Genomic DNA, 16,748 nt, shown 5'->3' on the forward strand with positions numbered 1-16,748 from the left:
TGCTTTAATGGATAAAGTACCATTTTTAATACACGAGCCCTTTCAACCTCTCATCCCTGCCAATCCTCTGCTGTCACTCGCTGTAGACATCCTAAAAAGACACACATTACAGTGATCGTTTGTGTGGTATTTTAATAACCCAGGTCAGATCGTCATAAATGCAGCAGAAAAGATCAGGGCTTTGAAGGTGGCAGGAGCACTTCAAAGAGCACCCGTCCTTCTCTTAGGATCTCATCAATGACTTTAATAGAGCTACAACTGCATTGGTGACAAGAAAATACACAAGCCCTGATTTGTTGAACATATGTTTGCTTTACTTTGCCCTGGGCCATGAATTACATTAATGTAGTCTGCCTGGGAGGCATTGGGCGCTGTACAGGGGGTCTGCTATTACAGCCATCACCCAGTGCAGAGTGGGGACACCCGAGGTAAGTAGGCCGTGGTCCTTCATTAATGTTATTAGAGAGTTGGAGGAAAGAGACGAAGGTGGGCTCATGTTTAGTGTGAGCTAGTGAGATTATGGGATTAGACATGAGAATGTAACAGACAGAGCTCTCCAGCGGGACCAGGATTAGTGTCAGACCCTCCGCTTCAGGTCTGGGTTAGATAGCGGCTAATACGCTAATGCTGTGTACAGGTGACCCCGCTCCAGGCGTCACTGCAGCTGACAGGGGTTAAACAGCAGTATTTCATAAGAGCACACTGCAGTCAAAGACCACCCGCTCCTTTAGTCATCTCACAGTTTTATTGGCAAAATAAGCACAAAACATGTGAATAATGAATGAGAGCTAATAATAACTCTACTTTCATGCCTGTTGACTGAAATGACCCCCTCCTGCTTTCTGCTACAGGCTTCTCTGAACACTTCATACATATTTGTCCGGAGGTTTTCAGGTGTTCATCACAGCCCATTTAGGAGGCGTGCTTTCAGGAGAGCCCATTTGAATATGCTGTAGAGGCCGTGGTGGCACAGACTCTGAGGGCACACTTTGATCCCAGCAGATCTGAGGACCTGCTCTCTCACTCTCTCACTCACTCTCTCGATCACTCACTCTCACTCTCTATCTCTCTCTGTCTCTCTCTCTCTGTCTGTCTCTATGTGTCTCTCTCGCTCTCTTTCTCTCTCTATCTTTCTCAGTCTCTCTGTGTCTCTGTCTGTCTTTCTCTCTCTCTCTCTGTCTCTAGGTCTCTTTGTCTATCTCTCTCTCTTTGTCTGTATGTCTGTCTTTCTCTGTCTCTCTTTTTTTCTCTCTCACTGTCTATCTCTGTCTGTCTCTCTGTCGCTCTCTCTGTCTCTCACTCTGTTTGTTCTTCTGCGCTCTCTCTGTCTCTCACTATGTTTTTCTCTTTCTGTCTCTCACTCTGTTTCTTTCTTTCTGTCTCGTTCTCTCTCTCTCTAACTGTCTCTCTGCCTCTCTTTCTCTCTCTGCCCCTCTTCTCTGTCTCTCACACTGTCTCTCTCTCCCTGTGTCTCTTTCTGTCTCTCTCTCTGTCTCTTTGTCCTTCTCTTTCTGCCTCTCTATCTCTCTGTCTAAGCCTCTCTCTCTCTCTCTCTCTCTCTGTCTCTGTCTCTCTTCTCTGTCTGTCTGCCCCCCATCTCTCTCTCTCTCTCTCTCTCTCTATCTCTCTCTCTCTCACTGTGTTTCTCTCTGTCTCTCTCTGTCCCTCTCTCTCTGTCTGTGTGTCTGTCTGTCTGCCCCCGTCTCTGTCTCTCTCTCTCTCTCTCTGTCTGTCTCTTTGTCTGTCTCTGCCCCCATCTCTCTCTCTCTCTCTCTCTCTCACTGTGTTTCTCTCTGTCTCTCTGTCCCTCTCTCTCTGTCTCGCTCTCTCTGTCCCTCTCTCTCTTTTTCTGTTGTTCTGCCAGATGTTTGTAGTCCAGCTCCTTCCTGTGTCTCATCCCTGCATTGCCCCCGGTGATCAGAGCTGCACTTTAGGACAGCAGCGGAGAAAAACAGAATTAGACATGGAAATGGAATTATCCGAGCCTCCAGACTGCACACGCTCTGCACCCTGCTCATTAAAGGCCGTGACCTGAAGACCCTCTCAGACACCTTTAACTGCTTAATGTTTCCAGCAGGGCTGCAGAATATATTACAATCAAACCATCAAAGGCTGCACTTAGAATATTAGAGCAAAATATCAGGTCTTGCGTTGTTGTGCCTGTAGTTTAGACCTCTACAATGTTCAGAAGTGCATGGGATTCTTGTTTATTATCTGTTTATCAGTTCATATTTCAGTCTTCTTCTTTCTCATGTGTTAATGCTCCAGAAGTTGTTTAGTATGTGCACTTTGAACAGAATCCTACGTTGTAAACTTATATTGCTATTTTAAATATAATTGCAATATGTGTCTTAATTAGCTGTTAGATATAGTTTATAGTTATCAAATATTAGCCTGATTCATCAGCCGGTTTCACTTCGTAGAAACCGTCTGACATCGCAGCATTAGGATTAGTTTTATTTTTTTATTTAACCAATCGCTGCTATTTGGTTGTGACGTATGTAATGCACCAAATCCCGTAGGAAGAAGGGCAATAGCGTCTTTCCCCTTGATAAAATTCAACAAACATTCTCTTTGTTCCGGGTTTAAATCCTCGATCTCGGGGATCATTGCCAACACAGAATGTATGGCTTCGTCTACATCTCGACCGCTTTGTTTACTGTTGTGCTGTACCACAAAAAGGGACCCAGTCATGACTTCAAAGCTCTTCTCTGATTGGCCAGTGCGCGGTTTACAATTTCCGGGGTTCATGCAAACCGTCTAGTGTATTCCAATTCCTGACCTAGTCGCTGGAGAGAAATGAAATTGAGCGGAGGCACTAGGTGGCTCCAGTCTGGCTTATCAAATATAGGCATTCAGTCATAATTTCTTTATTCCAAAACTGTTACAAGGCTATGAATGTCATGATCAGTGATGGAAGGTAATGAAATAAAAGTAGTATTTTGGGTATCTGTACCTAAAGTAGATTTTACAGTGGGTAATTTTTGCTTTTACTTCTGTACATCTGAAAGCGGGTATCTGTACTTTCTATTCCGCTACATTTTTAATGGATTGAAAAGTAAAAAGTACTCCTCATATGATTTTATGGGTTATTTTTATCATGTTCCTGGTAACATCCTGTCTAAAGGTTTTGAGATCAAGCTTCGGCTTTGAGCAAACAAAAATAAATACACAAAATTCATGAGAAATTGAATGAGAAATATTGCTTCTGTTGACCAAAATCTGTATCATTTTTAATCATTATCACTACTTTAACAAATTAAGAACCCTTTATCTAAATCTGTGTGAAATGCTTACTCTTACTCTTTCAGTCTATTTTTAAACATGTACTTTAATACTTTTACTGAAGTTTTTTTTTTTTTTTTTTTCTCAAGTGATATTTGAGGAACTTTTTGCTGTAATATCTGTAATTTTACTTAAAGGTGCACTCTGCTGCTTCTCTCCATGGAGATATTGCCTGGAATGTTGCACAATATGGCATTACACTTTTTTATCTCTACGGTGGCAGCGTGTAACACTACAGGGCCAAGTTACAAGTCAGATCTGTGGAGAGGCGAGACCACTCATAGTAAAAATGCAAGTTGTTAGGTCAATAAAACACATGTTGTTAGTGAGTAAATGCAAGATGGATTTGTTTAATGCCCTATAGGGACATTCCAAACAAAACAACATCTCCATGGACACAAGCAGAGTGGCGGACCCTCCAGTAGAAAAATTACACAGTGCAGCTTTTGAAGTAACAAAATAAGACTACTTCATATACCACTGGCCACGATATACAAACAAAATACCCCAAATATTCCCACTAGCTTCAGTAGGCCATTGCTGCCATTACACTGAGTTTATAAAGTTTACCATAGTGAACTAGTGTGCCTGGCGGTGCAGACTTAACACTGGTCTCTGGGACTATTTGTCACTTCTAAGCTGGATACCCCTGCTGCTGCGTGTTGTGAGAAAGCATTAGACACTGGAGGCGCTCTCTGGTGACTGCTGCTTCAACCTTTGATTCCATGTTTTGTCAGTGAAATATCGCACATACACAGTGAATTTGTGTAAGCCGCTCATTCAAGTGGCTGTCACCTCCCGTCACCTGCCTTCAGAGCTGGAATATTAACGCAACATGTTTGGAACAGAGTCACAAAGAGGCGTACGCTGAGACGATATGATCAGAGCCCCGCTAACGCTCCTCGCCGTGGTAAACAGGATGGCGCTGTGGATCACTCAAAGCAGACTTTATGGCGAATGAAAGCTGAGCTACTTATGTTAACAGGCTTTTTGAAGATTAGAGTAGTGGTAAACATATGTGTCGAGGGAGACATTGATAAAGTCAAGTCACAACACAGAGACCAATTACCTCTGCGGAGAAGAAGACAGTGAACCTGCTTGTTTGAAGGGACAACAAAGGAGACAGGAGACGGGCTCAGGCAGTCAGTGATATGTGTCCTGTCTGGATTTAACATTGTACAGTCATTAGGAGCTGGTTTAGTGTATTTCCTTTTGGGCCTTGACGATGCTCCTCAACTCTAGATTAACTTTCTAGAATGTAGACTCAAAGCTAGTCATATCCAGAGTGAATTCTTGCTAAAAACAGTGTCAAAACTATACTCTATACTTTTTTAGAAGAAGTATGACTGAGTGGTGAAATTTAAGAAATTGGTGTTATTAGTATGAATGTGGTGTGTGCATGTTGGTGATGGTTGGAGGGGCTGATGGCGCAGATGGCAGCCTCGCTTCTTTGAGTCTGTCCCAAGGCAGCTGTGACTGCGATAGTAGTTTACCACCACCAGCAGAGTGTGGAGTGAATGAATAATGCTCTGTAAAGCACTTAGGGTGTCTTGAAAGGTGCTATGTAATTCTAATGTTTAATTAATTATTAAATATTCTAAATTTCTCTTAAATTGTATGAAATTAAAAGATACCAAAAAGTTTTGAGTATCAGAAGAATTATAAGGCAACTATACGCCTATGGGTTGCTATGGCGCATACCTGGATGATTGACATAGACATACCACATGGTATAAGTCAGTACTATTATTTAACAGGGGTGTAACGATATCCAAGTCTCACAATACAATATCGTCACGGTATAAACATCACGGTACGATATTTATTGTGACATCATGGGAAACTCACGATATGATGGGAAGGCTCACAATTAGGGATGTACCAATATCCAAATCTCTTATTAAATTTGTGCAATATTTTCACGACATACATCTCATGGAACTGTATTTATTGCAATATTTTGTGGAGGCTAACAAAACTGTTAATATGCTACTTTTTCCTCATATGTAATTTCTCCATGTAGTCTACACTGAAATGGAGCAAAGGATCATGGTCTGTGTAGTTCTCTCTCTGTCTTTTTTTAGCTATTGCTGCACCATAACTCTTAATTTAAGCAAAGGAACTTGTAATTCGATATATCGTGAGGGTCCATGATATTATTATGAGAAGACGATACACTTTCATGATATTTTGGTTATTGTTACATCTGTATTTAATGTTGAAAATTACATTCTATTGTCTAAAGAAAGACTTTTTTTTTTTTCATTTTCATTGTGAATCGGTATTGAGTGTCGAATCTATTCCTTTGTACAGAAATCAAGTTTCAGCATCTTGATAACAACGAAGAAAAAAACTCTCCTGTGAACTGGTACATAAATGCATCTTAATATATTCATCAGGCTTTTTCATTGTGCTATTAAAATCAGTATCAAGCATTGAGCTTTATCCTCAGTATGAAAAGTGAAATTGCAATATTATTAAATTTAATGCATTTCCCATCTCCTTGACTAAGCTCCGTCACTCCATCTGAAACAACTTAAGTGCTGTTGTGACGTCACCAGTCCATTTTCCCTTTTCTGTCCACTTATGTAAGGAACTGATTCTTACTGCTACTGTGGACCAAAATCTGTATACTTTTTAATCAATATCACTACACTTACTGCGTAAACTTCAACAAAATGTGAAATACATTTTCAAACGAGCACTCTAATACTTTTACTTTAGATTTTTTTCATATGATACTTTTGCTGTATCCACTCCGCACCCCATCCTCTTTTTAACCTGCCAACCTGTCTGTCCATCCTCTTGAACTTCCGCACACTAAACTCCTACTCCCTTCCGCCCTCCTCTTCCCCTCCTCTCCCCTTCCTCTTTCTCTGTCTCTCCTCAGAACTATTCTTCTACCTGTCTCGCTGCGTACCAACCGGATGCCTTCAGTTTTAGGCAAATTACAAAGTCCACGCGGCGACGGAGATTTGGGGGGATAGGAAAGACTCAACTCCACGGAAGAGGTTGCCTGTGTCTGACGCTACCTACGTAATCCTCTTAATGTCAGTGGGAGTAGTTAACAGGATGTACCTCCAAACTACTCATCATCACATTTCCTTCAGAATAATCTCCCAGACGTGAAATCAAGGTGCAGGAAGATTCTCATAACTTCGCCGTAATTTTATTCACAGATTGAGTCATGTAGAATTATACAAGTGAGAAAACTGCAAACTCCGTCTCACAACAGCAATTTGAAGAGCAACCTGTAATACTGTCTGAAGTTGCACTATCTCACAAGAGTTTACATAATAATATACATGTAAAATTAGATTGGGGTACTGTTTTTACCAATGTTTATGATGCAACATTTAGTATTGCAGTTGTTTTACTCATATACTTCTGAGCTAATGACCATGTTATAATATTTCTGGACAAAAACGTAGAAGCAGTGATGTTATGATATCAAGTTTTAGTGATAATGATAATTATTGTAAGAAGAAAATCACAGTTTTAAGATAATTGACGCCTTGACCTACACTTTTATTTTGTGTCTAATTTAGAATTATGTTAGCCAGGCTGGCACCACTTAGTGCCTCTGCTCACTTTCATTTCTCACCAGTGACTAGGTCAGGAAACAGAATACACTAGACGATTTGCAAGAACCCCGGAAATTGTAGACCGCACACCGGCCAATCAGCAAAGAGCTGAACCAACCCAAGTTGCGAGAGCAGACTGCATACGCTATTCTCCTTTGGATTTCCTTTGTCAAATACAAACTTCGCATTTTTTATTGCACCTTTAATTCGCAAGTTCATCTCGCAAAAACAACAGTGATCGCTGACAGACATGTTCACTCTCTGCTTTGTTTGCTGTTGTGTTGGCAATTATTTGGACACCACTGAGAGTTCCGGCGCATTACATACGTCACGACCAAATAGCAGCGATTGGTTAAATTAAAAAAGTTCCCGCCTACCGTCAAGCGAACGAATCCTAATGCTGCAAGGTCAGACAGTTTCCACGAAGTGAAACCAGCTGAGTAATCAGGCTAGAAGTATGTGACCAGTTTTATGAAAGTACACTGAACAATTATAGTTAAAGAGGAGGTGTTATTCATAATTAACTTTTTGGAGTCTATATGTCATTTTTGGATGTTTGAGTAATTTAGTAATCTCTCCTGAGTACTATTCAAACCCTTCTTATGATTAGCAGTACGATCCTGTCCAAGACTCCCACATTGTTTTCAGTGAGTATAGCATTTTCAAAACAATTAAAGGTATTATCTAAATATATTCTCTATTAGCAATTAATGCCCCATAGGAGTGTAATGCTCTCTTTTGCCCTGGTAATGTCCTAGTTAATGTGATATATGCATGCAGATTTAAAAACTTTTCTGGATTGAATTGAAATGATGTAATTTTGCTTCTGCTTCTAAGTTCTTACAATTATATTATTGTAAATAATACTTTTGACATTCTTCACCTGGAGTTGTTTAATTTGCACATGTTTCTGGAATCTTTCATATTTAATTAGTCCTTTGTGTTAGCTTGTTCTGATCATTCCAGTGCTCAAATTGTCTCCAGTGTGCAGTTTAGCAACTTTGAGTCTTTTACTACTATTGTTTTTTAACTTAAATGAGTCAGCAAACTCCGTTCTAACTCCGTCTGCTGGCTTTATGTACTCTGTAATCCTTAAGTTTTACCACAAGAAATAACAGTTACTAAGTGCAAAGTAGATAAATACAACAGAGTAATAGACATTATAAGTACTTTAAAACAATTACAGCATGTAGACCTGTTCTTCTTTCAAATTGATTTTAGATTTTCTGCCAGTTTTTCTCTCCACTCTTTGCTTTCCACACTGGGGTCACACTTACACTGCCCCCATCTCTGACACATGATTGACTGGTGCTGACTTCACAAATGTTTCTTTACAAACATTTTTTTTTTTGAAGTCTGACCTCCAAATCATCTGTCAACGGAAGTGATTGATTTTGGGGTGAAAAATCCCTCCTAACTCGCAACATCCGCTTCTAGCATTAGTAAAAACAGATGTGAAGACTGCTCTCCGCACCATCGTATCTGCTGTGAGTCCTGACCAGCAGCCGGACTCGTAATCAGAAACACATGAGAGACAGATGTACATATGCTGATAGCAAATAAATCTTCTGAGCTATCTCTTTAGTTTTTTGTTTATGACTAAGAAATATATATGAAGTTTGTGTGTTTAGGTTAAGATAGTTTTAAGTTAAAGAGACTAATCCATTCCTATGAAATCATGTCATCAAATATTTACTTGAGGATCTGCCTCATGCATATTACTGTTTTGCCATATGGAAATAAACTAGTAATCACTATGGAGACTGATTAACGATCAGATCTGTGGAGAGGCAAGCCTGTACATGATAAGAATTCATGTTATTTAAGGTATTTTAAAGCTATAAGACTCTGTAAGTGAACAAATCCAGGGGAGATATGTTTAATGCTCTACTGTGGATCATTTCAGACAAAGAAATAACTCCAAGGAGACAAGCAAGTAGTGTACCCTCCACCTTAGAAGTTACATAGTGCACCTTTTAACTCTGATATATTGCTGCTGATAATTTATAGACGACCATTTAATGGTACTAAAACTCTAACCACATAACCTTTTCTAAACTCATGTGCTTAACTTAAAGCCCCACTGTGTCTCATTTCAGCAAATTAATAATCTAACACAAAGCATTTATTTCATATCATTATTTTAAAACTTTTTATATTCTCCTTACTTTTAGTGGACTTGCCTTTCCATAGACCGCACCTGTAACATAATTGATGGTTGGCAATGGACAATATATTGATTTCAGTTTTGTATCAGACAAAACAAAACAGATTCTCCACATGCCCTTTTTGATCAGACTAATGGAAATAGAAAAAAGTGTTGCATACCTATATTTTAACACAACATAACAATTAATGTTATACTCCAGATAAACACATAAATATATACATTTTTTTGTTTGCTTGTTTGTATTTGTTTGATTGTTTGTTTTTTCCAATTTGTGGGCCTTGCCGTGGATACTGAAAATTGCGTATTGGTATCTGCAAATATCAGTTATCGGCTACAGCAGCAAGTCAAATATTGGTTAGCGGTAAAAGAAAATTAAAATTAAAAATCCATATTGGCTCATCTTTAGTTGGCATTCCACCTGCTTGTGTCCAAGGAGATGTTATTTTTTTGCCTGGCATAGTCCAGTGTATGGCTTTAACCTACTGTCTCCATGGAGAGCAGCAGGTGGTGTCCATAGATAAATACTGATCCAAATATATATTCTTCATCTTTCATATATCGAAGGTTATTTTTGTCAATATTGTAACTACGGTAACAAGTTCATACCTTCATAAGCTTAAACAAAGCCATGGTCTGGGAAAAGGTCAGATGATTGCAGCACATCTGGGAAACAAATCAATACATCTTTAATTTATTCCACAAAAATCCCTTTTACTAGCTCTTTTATGTTTTTTTTTCCCTTTCTGAGCCATGTTCTGATTTCAAGGGATTTCAAAGTGGTATTTAGAGATGTAATACGAGTCATCTGCCGCTCTTTGAAAATGAAAGCACCACCTATCTCCAAAAGATTCCTGCTCCTTTTTATCTGCAAACATACACAATAAAAGAAATATTGTGCAAAACCGAGCAAACCTGAAGTCAATATTAAAGGCTGTAGAGTGCTTTCGAGTTTTGCTTCTCTCCACCCACTACAGCCACCATGGTTGACCCTCCATGCCCGCGTTCCATGCCCGGTGGTGGGATGCCAGGAGGGAGTTGGCAGCTTCCCTGTCCGTGAGCTATCGGAGGCTACAGCATTCCTCTGGGGCTAGCCCGGATCAAATGGCTGTGATTTCCCAAACAGGAGAACAGCCTCTGATCTGTAATGGCTCCAGGTCACTACTGATACAGGCTGATGGGAAACTACCGCCAGTCAGCTCTCAGATCACACTGGTAAACCCGAGTGTCACAAATAATACGGGTTTATTTAAACTACAACAACACAACATATTTACTGGGCATTTATTTATTGATTGATTCGTTATAGTAATCTTCATTATTATGCTTAATGAGACATGTTATAGGAAATTTACTTTTATTATATGAGCTTTAATCCAGCGTGTCTGTTCTGATACCGATGTAGATACTTTGGCTTTAAGTGTCTGCCGATGCCCGATATCAACCAATGCTAGGTGATTTCCTATAAACACAAACAGTGTACAGTACAAAATTAGTCCAATGTGTTTTGTAACCATTATTTATCATTTAAAGTAATTCAAGCAGCTTTTTAAAAATACAAGTTTAATATTATGACACATTTTGGGCCAGTGTTGGCAAGTAAATCGTCTTATTACACCAATTTACCAATATCTTGGAAGCCGATACCCAGTCCACCAAAATGTTCAGTATCTGCACCTCCGATAATAGTATTATGTTTTTCACCCAACATTAGCTTACTGAGAGTTGTATTTTGTTTACTTGATGTATGAAATTGCGTATGGTCCTGCATCATTGCTCTGAAAATTTCTGAGAGAATTTCTGATCTGTACTTGCTTACAATTGTTTGAAAAATAAACATAAACACTTAAAATATTGGATAGTCTATAATTAGTCTAAATTCATACACACTGCTTTCTATGGTGAAATGTCACTATAGGTTGAGGCCAGCAGAAGAGAATTAGTTCTGCTTTAAGATTAAGAACAATATTGTATGTTACAGTGGCCAAAATGCCATAATTGTTTCCACATGGAATGGCTGCAAATACCATAAACATATGCCTTCTTTAAATGCTGTACTGTAATGCTTTATTGGACCGGATCGTGAGCAGAATGGGAGGTGAAAAGTGAGAGAAACAAGAAATTGATCTCAAATAAAGCAACCTAAGAGCCTAGTATAAGTGCTGCAACCATACCTCTTGACCATAGTGCATCGCATAAATCTCCAATATTTGAGATGAAATACTTTTTAAAACATGAGAAGCACTTGAAATATTTTATTAGCCATTTTTATTAACGTAACCTGTCAAAACATCACTACTTAACTATTTACATTTTAAGATCAGATTGGGTTTTTGGTGCTTAATAAAAAAAAGATGCTTGTTGCCATCACAACAAATACATAATCTTGCCTTAACCCAAAAGCTCCTCTCTTCTCCGCAACTGTTTTATTGGGGAACATTCAAGGTCGTCAGTGTTCATTAAGTGTGATTGAATGCTTTGATGCTATTCCAGGGGAATACAGCATTTGTTTATCAAAACCCTTTTCCAGTCATTAGCTGAGCCATGTCCTATTTATGTACACTTTTAGCTCCATAGCTGCTGCACTGATATGAAAGTTTTTAGATGGTACAGTTGCAGTTGAAGGTTTCCTGGTTTAGATTAAAGGGCCGTTACGTTATTTTCTGATCTGTTATAACATTGTTTCCTCATCAAAAACATACTTTGAGTTGTTTTGTTTCATTCACACATGTTTAACACACAAACCCTGCATATTTAGCCTGAGTTCTTCTCACAGAAAGAAAGCACTCTGTTCCACCTTGTGATGTCTTGTGGTAATACAGAAAGTACCACTGTTTTTTTAGACTCCATACACCTTCACTAGAATCATTTGGATACTTTCAGCACTAGAATTGCCAATCTCTACTGAACTAAAGGTAAAAAAGGTAAAAACTAATAATAAAGGATTACTCAAACATTTGTGAATGAAACAAAACACAACTCTTGGTATGTTTTTGACAAGTTAACAACATTCTAACACGGCCCGGAGCTCACAATAGTCAGTTTTCAGTAATGTAGGACCTTTAAGTCAAACCTCCACAGCTCTTCTTTTCACAGATATTATTCAGACTGTATTGGAGCTGTCAAAACGCCTCAAACGGCTGCAGGTTGAGTGGAATGTCAGCGGACAGTTTGCAGCTAGAAGGAATACAGCGATAAGATTCACGGTCCGAGTGCTCTGCTAATACTCCAGGCCTGATGGGAACTTTCTGGTCATTTACACAGTGTGACTTTGGTAAACCTGAGCTGCTTTGAATAACATGAAGAGGGCTAAGGAAAGAGATAGAGCCCTGCGCTTTGATCTGTAGGATTGAGATGTGATGAGGCCTGTTCAAAGTGAGTACAAAGTAGTGTTAAGATGGAAAAAGCAAATGCAGCTTTAGTCAGGGAAGAGGATCCGAGGTAGAGCGATGATGAAGAAGAGTCCTGTCTCACCCGGGATGTCAGCGAGGAAGATAAAACGCTATCTGACATTAAATATACATGTTTCTTGTAAAGTTGTCTCTGCTTTAAACACACTTTTGTAAGCTATAAATGTTGAAACACACGACGTGCCATTGTAGACAGCTGCACAAAGACTAATGAGGAGCTTGTCATATAAGGATTTATTATCAGTATGTCACTCAGTGTGTAAGGATCAAATATTTATTCAGGACAGATTATCATATTACCAAAACAAATACATGAGAAAAGTATCCATACTGCTGGTCTGACTATGTTAGTAAGTCCTTTTGCAGTGGAACACATGTGGAAATGGCCCCCTGCCTCTGTATTTGTGTAATTTATGTAATGTTGATGTGAGATTGAGTCAGCTCATTGATGACATTACATAATCTCCATAAGTCCATTAAAAGTGTTTGGCAGTAGGTCAGAGGTGCAGGTTGAGTGTGGAGCTGTTGGCACCTTGTGTCATCACTGTGTTGTCTGTATGTAGTTGGTTTGTTTGTTTGGATGAGTGCCCTGTTTTCCTCTGGTGCAGGTCCAGTGATGAAGCCTCGGCACAGAACAGCCCGCCGCCGGGGCCAGCAGCCCAAGCTGCTCAACAGCCCTGAGGACAGCCTGTACTACAACCAGCTCAATGTGAGTTCAAAGTGGAGATAAAGGCCTTTGTCTGACTTTGGTTCCACATGATAATACAATTAAGGCTACCTGTGCCAGGCCCCGCAGCCCCACCCCCACGCGCACGCCTCTCTTGTCTTGAACATGTGCTTATGCTCTTTATCTGTTGCTTTCATGTCAGGATGTCTGCCTTCACGGTGAATAATTGATGTGGTTTATCAAAGCTGAGCAAGATGCATGCTTCATCAGACTCACTTGAGCCCTTTGATCAGAAAAAATTATGCTGTGACTTCTGATATTATCAGCATCTGCTCGCATTCAACACAAAATCACTTTGAATTAAAAATTAATGACTCGCTGCTCATCTTTTGACTGTGTGCTCTTGGCCCTTTCCTCAGAGAACTCTGGATTACCAGGGGAGTAAGAGGAAGCCGCGAAAACTTGGGTAAATAACTGCTTTCCTCCTACCCCTCTCTAAACAGAGCAGGCCCTTTGTGGAATTAGATCCAGAAATGGAGTTGTTTTCTTATAATGTAAATGGAGAGCCCAAAATAACAGGCCTTTTTATGAGCAGCTGCTTTGCGTCATTAGAGACTGGGCCCAGTATTGGGCTGTGTCAGCATGCTCTTTTTAATTGTTCAAATTCTGAGTGTGCATGTATCAAAGCTGCACAGAAAAACAAGCTGTTTCAACATTGATTACAAAACATTTATTTTTTTTACACAATTATAAATGAGGTGGAGTTTTCCTACTTCTGTCAGATTCCAAAAACAATATTTGCTATTAGTTTTGTTTTTTAACTTGTTAGTCTAGATCTTCTTTATATTTGCATGTATTTGTTCAATATTGTTTATATCATGTTTAACACTTTCACCTGTGACCTTTCACCTCTCCACTGTTCCCTCTAACACATCACAGACAAATCAAAGTGCTGGATGGAGAAGATGAGTACTACAAATTACTGTCAACCGTGGACTCTATCCCTGAGGAGGAGTACGAGAGCCTGCCCCCCTCCCTCTCCTTCTAATGGGCCTGCGGACGAGCATGTCAGCGGTAAGACAGGGCCCAGACAGTAGACAGACACTCCAAAGGGCCCCTCTCCTCTGTGGATGGAGAGCTGAGAGGGGAAAGAGGAGGGGCTGCAGTGTAAGCGACCTGTGCAGAATCTGATGTGTTTACAAAAACCTCCACGCGGTTCAGACGCACTCTGACAATCTCTGTTTAGTTTACACATCTCAGCTGTTTAGTGGAGAGGAGAATCAAGGAGGATATTTAATCAGGATAAGTGCATGTATTGGAAATGTAATGTAAGGATGGTCCAATACTGTTCTTCTTCGCTAATACTGGAATATTGGTATTTGAGTTGATATTAAGATTAAGATTTTAAAGTCTTATGTAACACCACAATTCAAAGTCACTTTTCACTTTTGTCAAAAGCAATAATAATAATAATAATAATAATTTTTTTTTTTTTTTTTTTTTTTTTTCAGTAAAACTACACATTTAGTGCAGCACCATCACCCAGCCACACAAACTTATATCTAGATATTCAAAAGAATAGTACAGTGGGAGCTCCAAAGATTTATATACATGCACCAATCTATTTTTTCCTGATGCTTTTACTGATACTGATACCAGTGCAGTCTTATGTAACTGGTGTTTGTCCTTCAAGAAACTACGTAACAGCACTGTGCAAATAAAACAGAAGCCAACAGATTGTCTTAAAGCAGGCCTGTTATGCAAAATTGAGTTTACAGAGCTTTTATGTTCTTTCCCCTAACTGTTTACACTCTCAGAGTTGTATTTTGAGCGATTAGTGCATGTTTGAGCAAACTTTAATCACTTATTTTCAAGACGTCATTTTGCAGATCAACCCGTTTTCACCACCATCAGCATACACCCACTTCTTTCTATTTAATTTGTTTTCCAATTTTATTTTCTTAATCAGTGAAAGATGTACGATTCGGCAACATGGTATAGTCGTTTTGGTACAAATGAAAAAAAACAAAATCTCCTCTTCCCTAGTGTAATCTGCAGATATCGATCGGAGGTGCCAACTCTGTGGTGATGACGTCAGCTGCAGTGGTGTAGTGGGGATTTTTTAAGTGAGGGTACGCGATTCGTGACGTCATTGATGTGATGAATCCTCCCCAAACAAACATAAAGGCGCCAGCCCAGTAAAAATCTGTAATGTTTTTTTACTCAAAATGATGTGGAATCATGTTATTAACATTAATGCCATTCATAATTACCTACAGGACATAAATCATAGGCTACAACACATGAACCAGGACTGAACCAGGACTAAACCCGGACTAAACCAGGACTAATCTTGGACTTGAGAGTGAGACAGAAAGAACCCTGAGTGAAGCACGGAGCTCTGCGTCGGTCGTTGATCCTGCAGTCACCCGACGGTCTACGAGGGCACACCTCCGGGCCAGTTCTGACACTCAGTCTTGGTTCAGTTCTGGTTTAGTTCTGTTTTAGTCCTGGTTCAGTCCTGGTTCAGTCCTGGTCCCTCATGTAGCATGTCACTATAGGACAGCACTTTAGATATCATGAGCCTATGCAGGTTGTTTTCACCATTGCCAATAGCTCCGGTTGACATTTAAGTTGTAGCCATTTTATCTTTGTTATTTCTTTATATCTCATGTCGGGAGAAGTGGGTGGAGGGTGTACCACACCCACTACACCCCTGGTCAGCTCCCACTGCGCACCACAGTTTTCTAACACGGAAGTCAACGGAATTGTTTCTGTTATTAAGACGCATTAGAGCAATATTGAAATTTTAAATGCACAAATTATAATGACAATAAAGAGTGTAATAGATTATAACGAGATAGCAGACCCCAGCACACAATGTTTTCTTTAATAGCAATGTAATTAACTGGCCTAACCTGGACCAATATATAATAATATGATATAATACATACCCAGTACAGTTATCTGGGTCAGGCTGAATACATGTCCCTGATTTTTTATTGCAGTCATTCCACAGCAGAAGCAAATATGGTAAATTAAGTTGTCATTCATTTTTGGTGCACTGTGATTGTATCTTAGTATTATACCACATTTACAGTGTAGCATTAACAAATCACTCTACTGAAATATTTGTTGTGCTACACTACACGTGAACTCCTACCAATTAAACATCATTTGTAAATTCACAACCAAATACCAAATTTCCTGTTGTCAATACGAAAACCTACTTCCTATCTTACATGCAGCGTGGGGGTATCTCGTTTAAAACCATGTACCTGTTCCCAACTATAATACTACTATATAATCTGTAGTGTTGTTGGATCCAGAGACAAATCCTCCTTACTTTTCCGCCTGCTCCCACTGAGGCTGCTGTTCCTTCATGGGGCTTTGTCTGTCGAGAGCAGACCTCACTTTGAATCTCAGCCTAAATACTGGAATTTTCTTTTAAGATGAAAACTGTCGGAAACGCGGGGCCAGCAAGTCGATTTGTGGAGTCCTTTTTTTTTTAAACTCCCCCTTTTCAATTTGCATATCATTTACTGCATCTCCCTTTTGTTGACACCCCAGGGTCCAAGAGGAGATTTTGATCTTAATAGGAAGAGTAGGGTGGTATGACTGCGATCTCATCCTCC

General features: G+C 39.5%; 1 protein-coding gene across 1 annotated transcript in view; it reads left to right on the forward strand.

Annotated features, from left to right (window-relative positions):
* myo3b (myosin IIIB) overlaps window positions 1–16,748 on the forward strand; it is a 62,770-nt gene that overhangs the window by 40,777 nt on the left and 5,245 nt on the right. The window contains exons 34-36 of the mRNA XM_055150753.1: window positions 13,055–13,155; window positions 13,533–13,579; window positions 14,053–14,187. Coding sequence (XP_055006728.1) covers window positions 13,055–13,155; window positions 13,533–13,579; window positions 14,053–14,161 — 257 coding nt within the window. The 3' untranslated portion in view covers window positions 14,162–14,187. The remainder of the gene's footprint in view (window positions 1–13,054; window positions 13,156–13,532; window positions 13,580–14,052; window positions 14,188–16,748) is intronic.

Source organism: Boleophthalmus pectinirostris, unplaced genomic scaffold (assembly GCF_026225935.1).
Source record: "Boleophthalmus pectinirostris isolate CB_2022bp ecotype Guang Dong unplaced genomic scaffold, ASM2622593v1 HiC_scaffold_1, whole genome shotgun sequence".
NCBI lineage: Eukaryota > Metazoa > Chordata > Actinopteri > Gobiiformes > Gobiidae > Boleophthalmus > Boleophthalmus pectinirostris.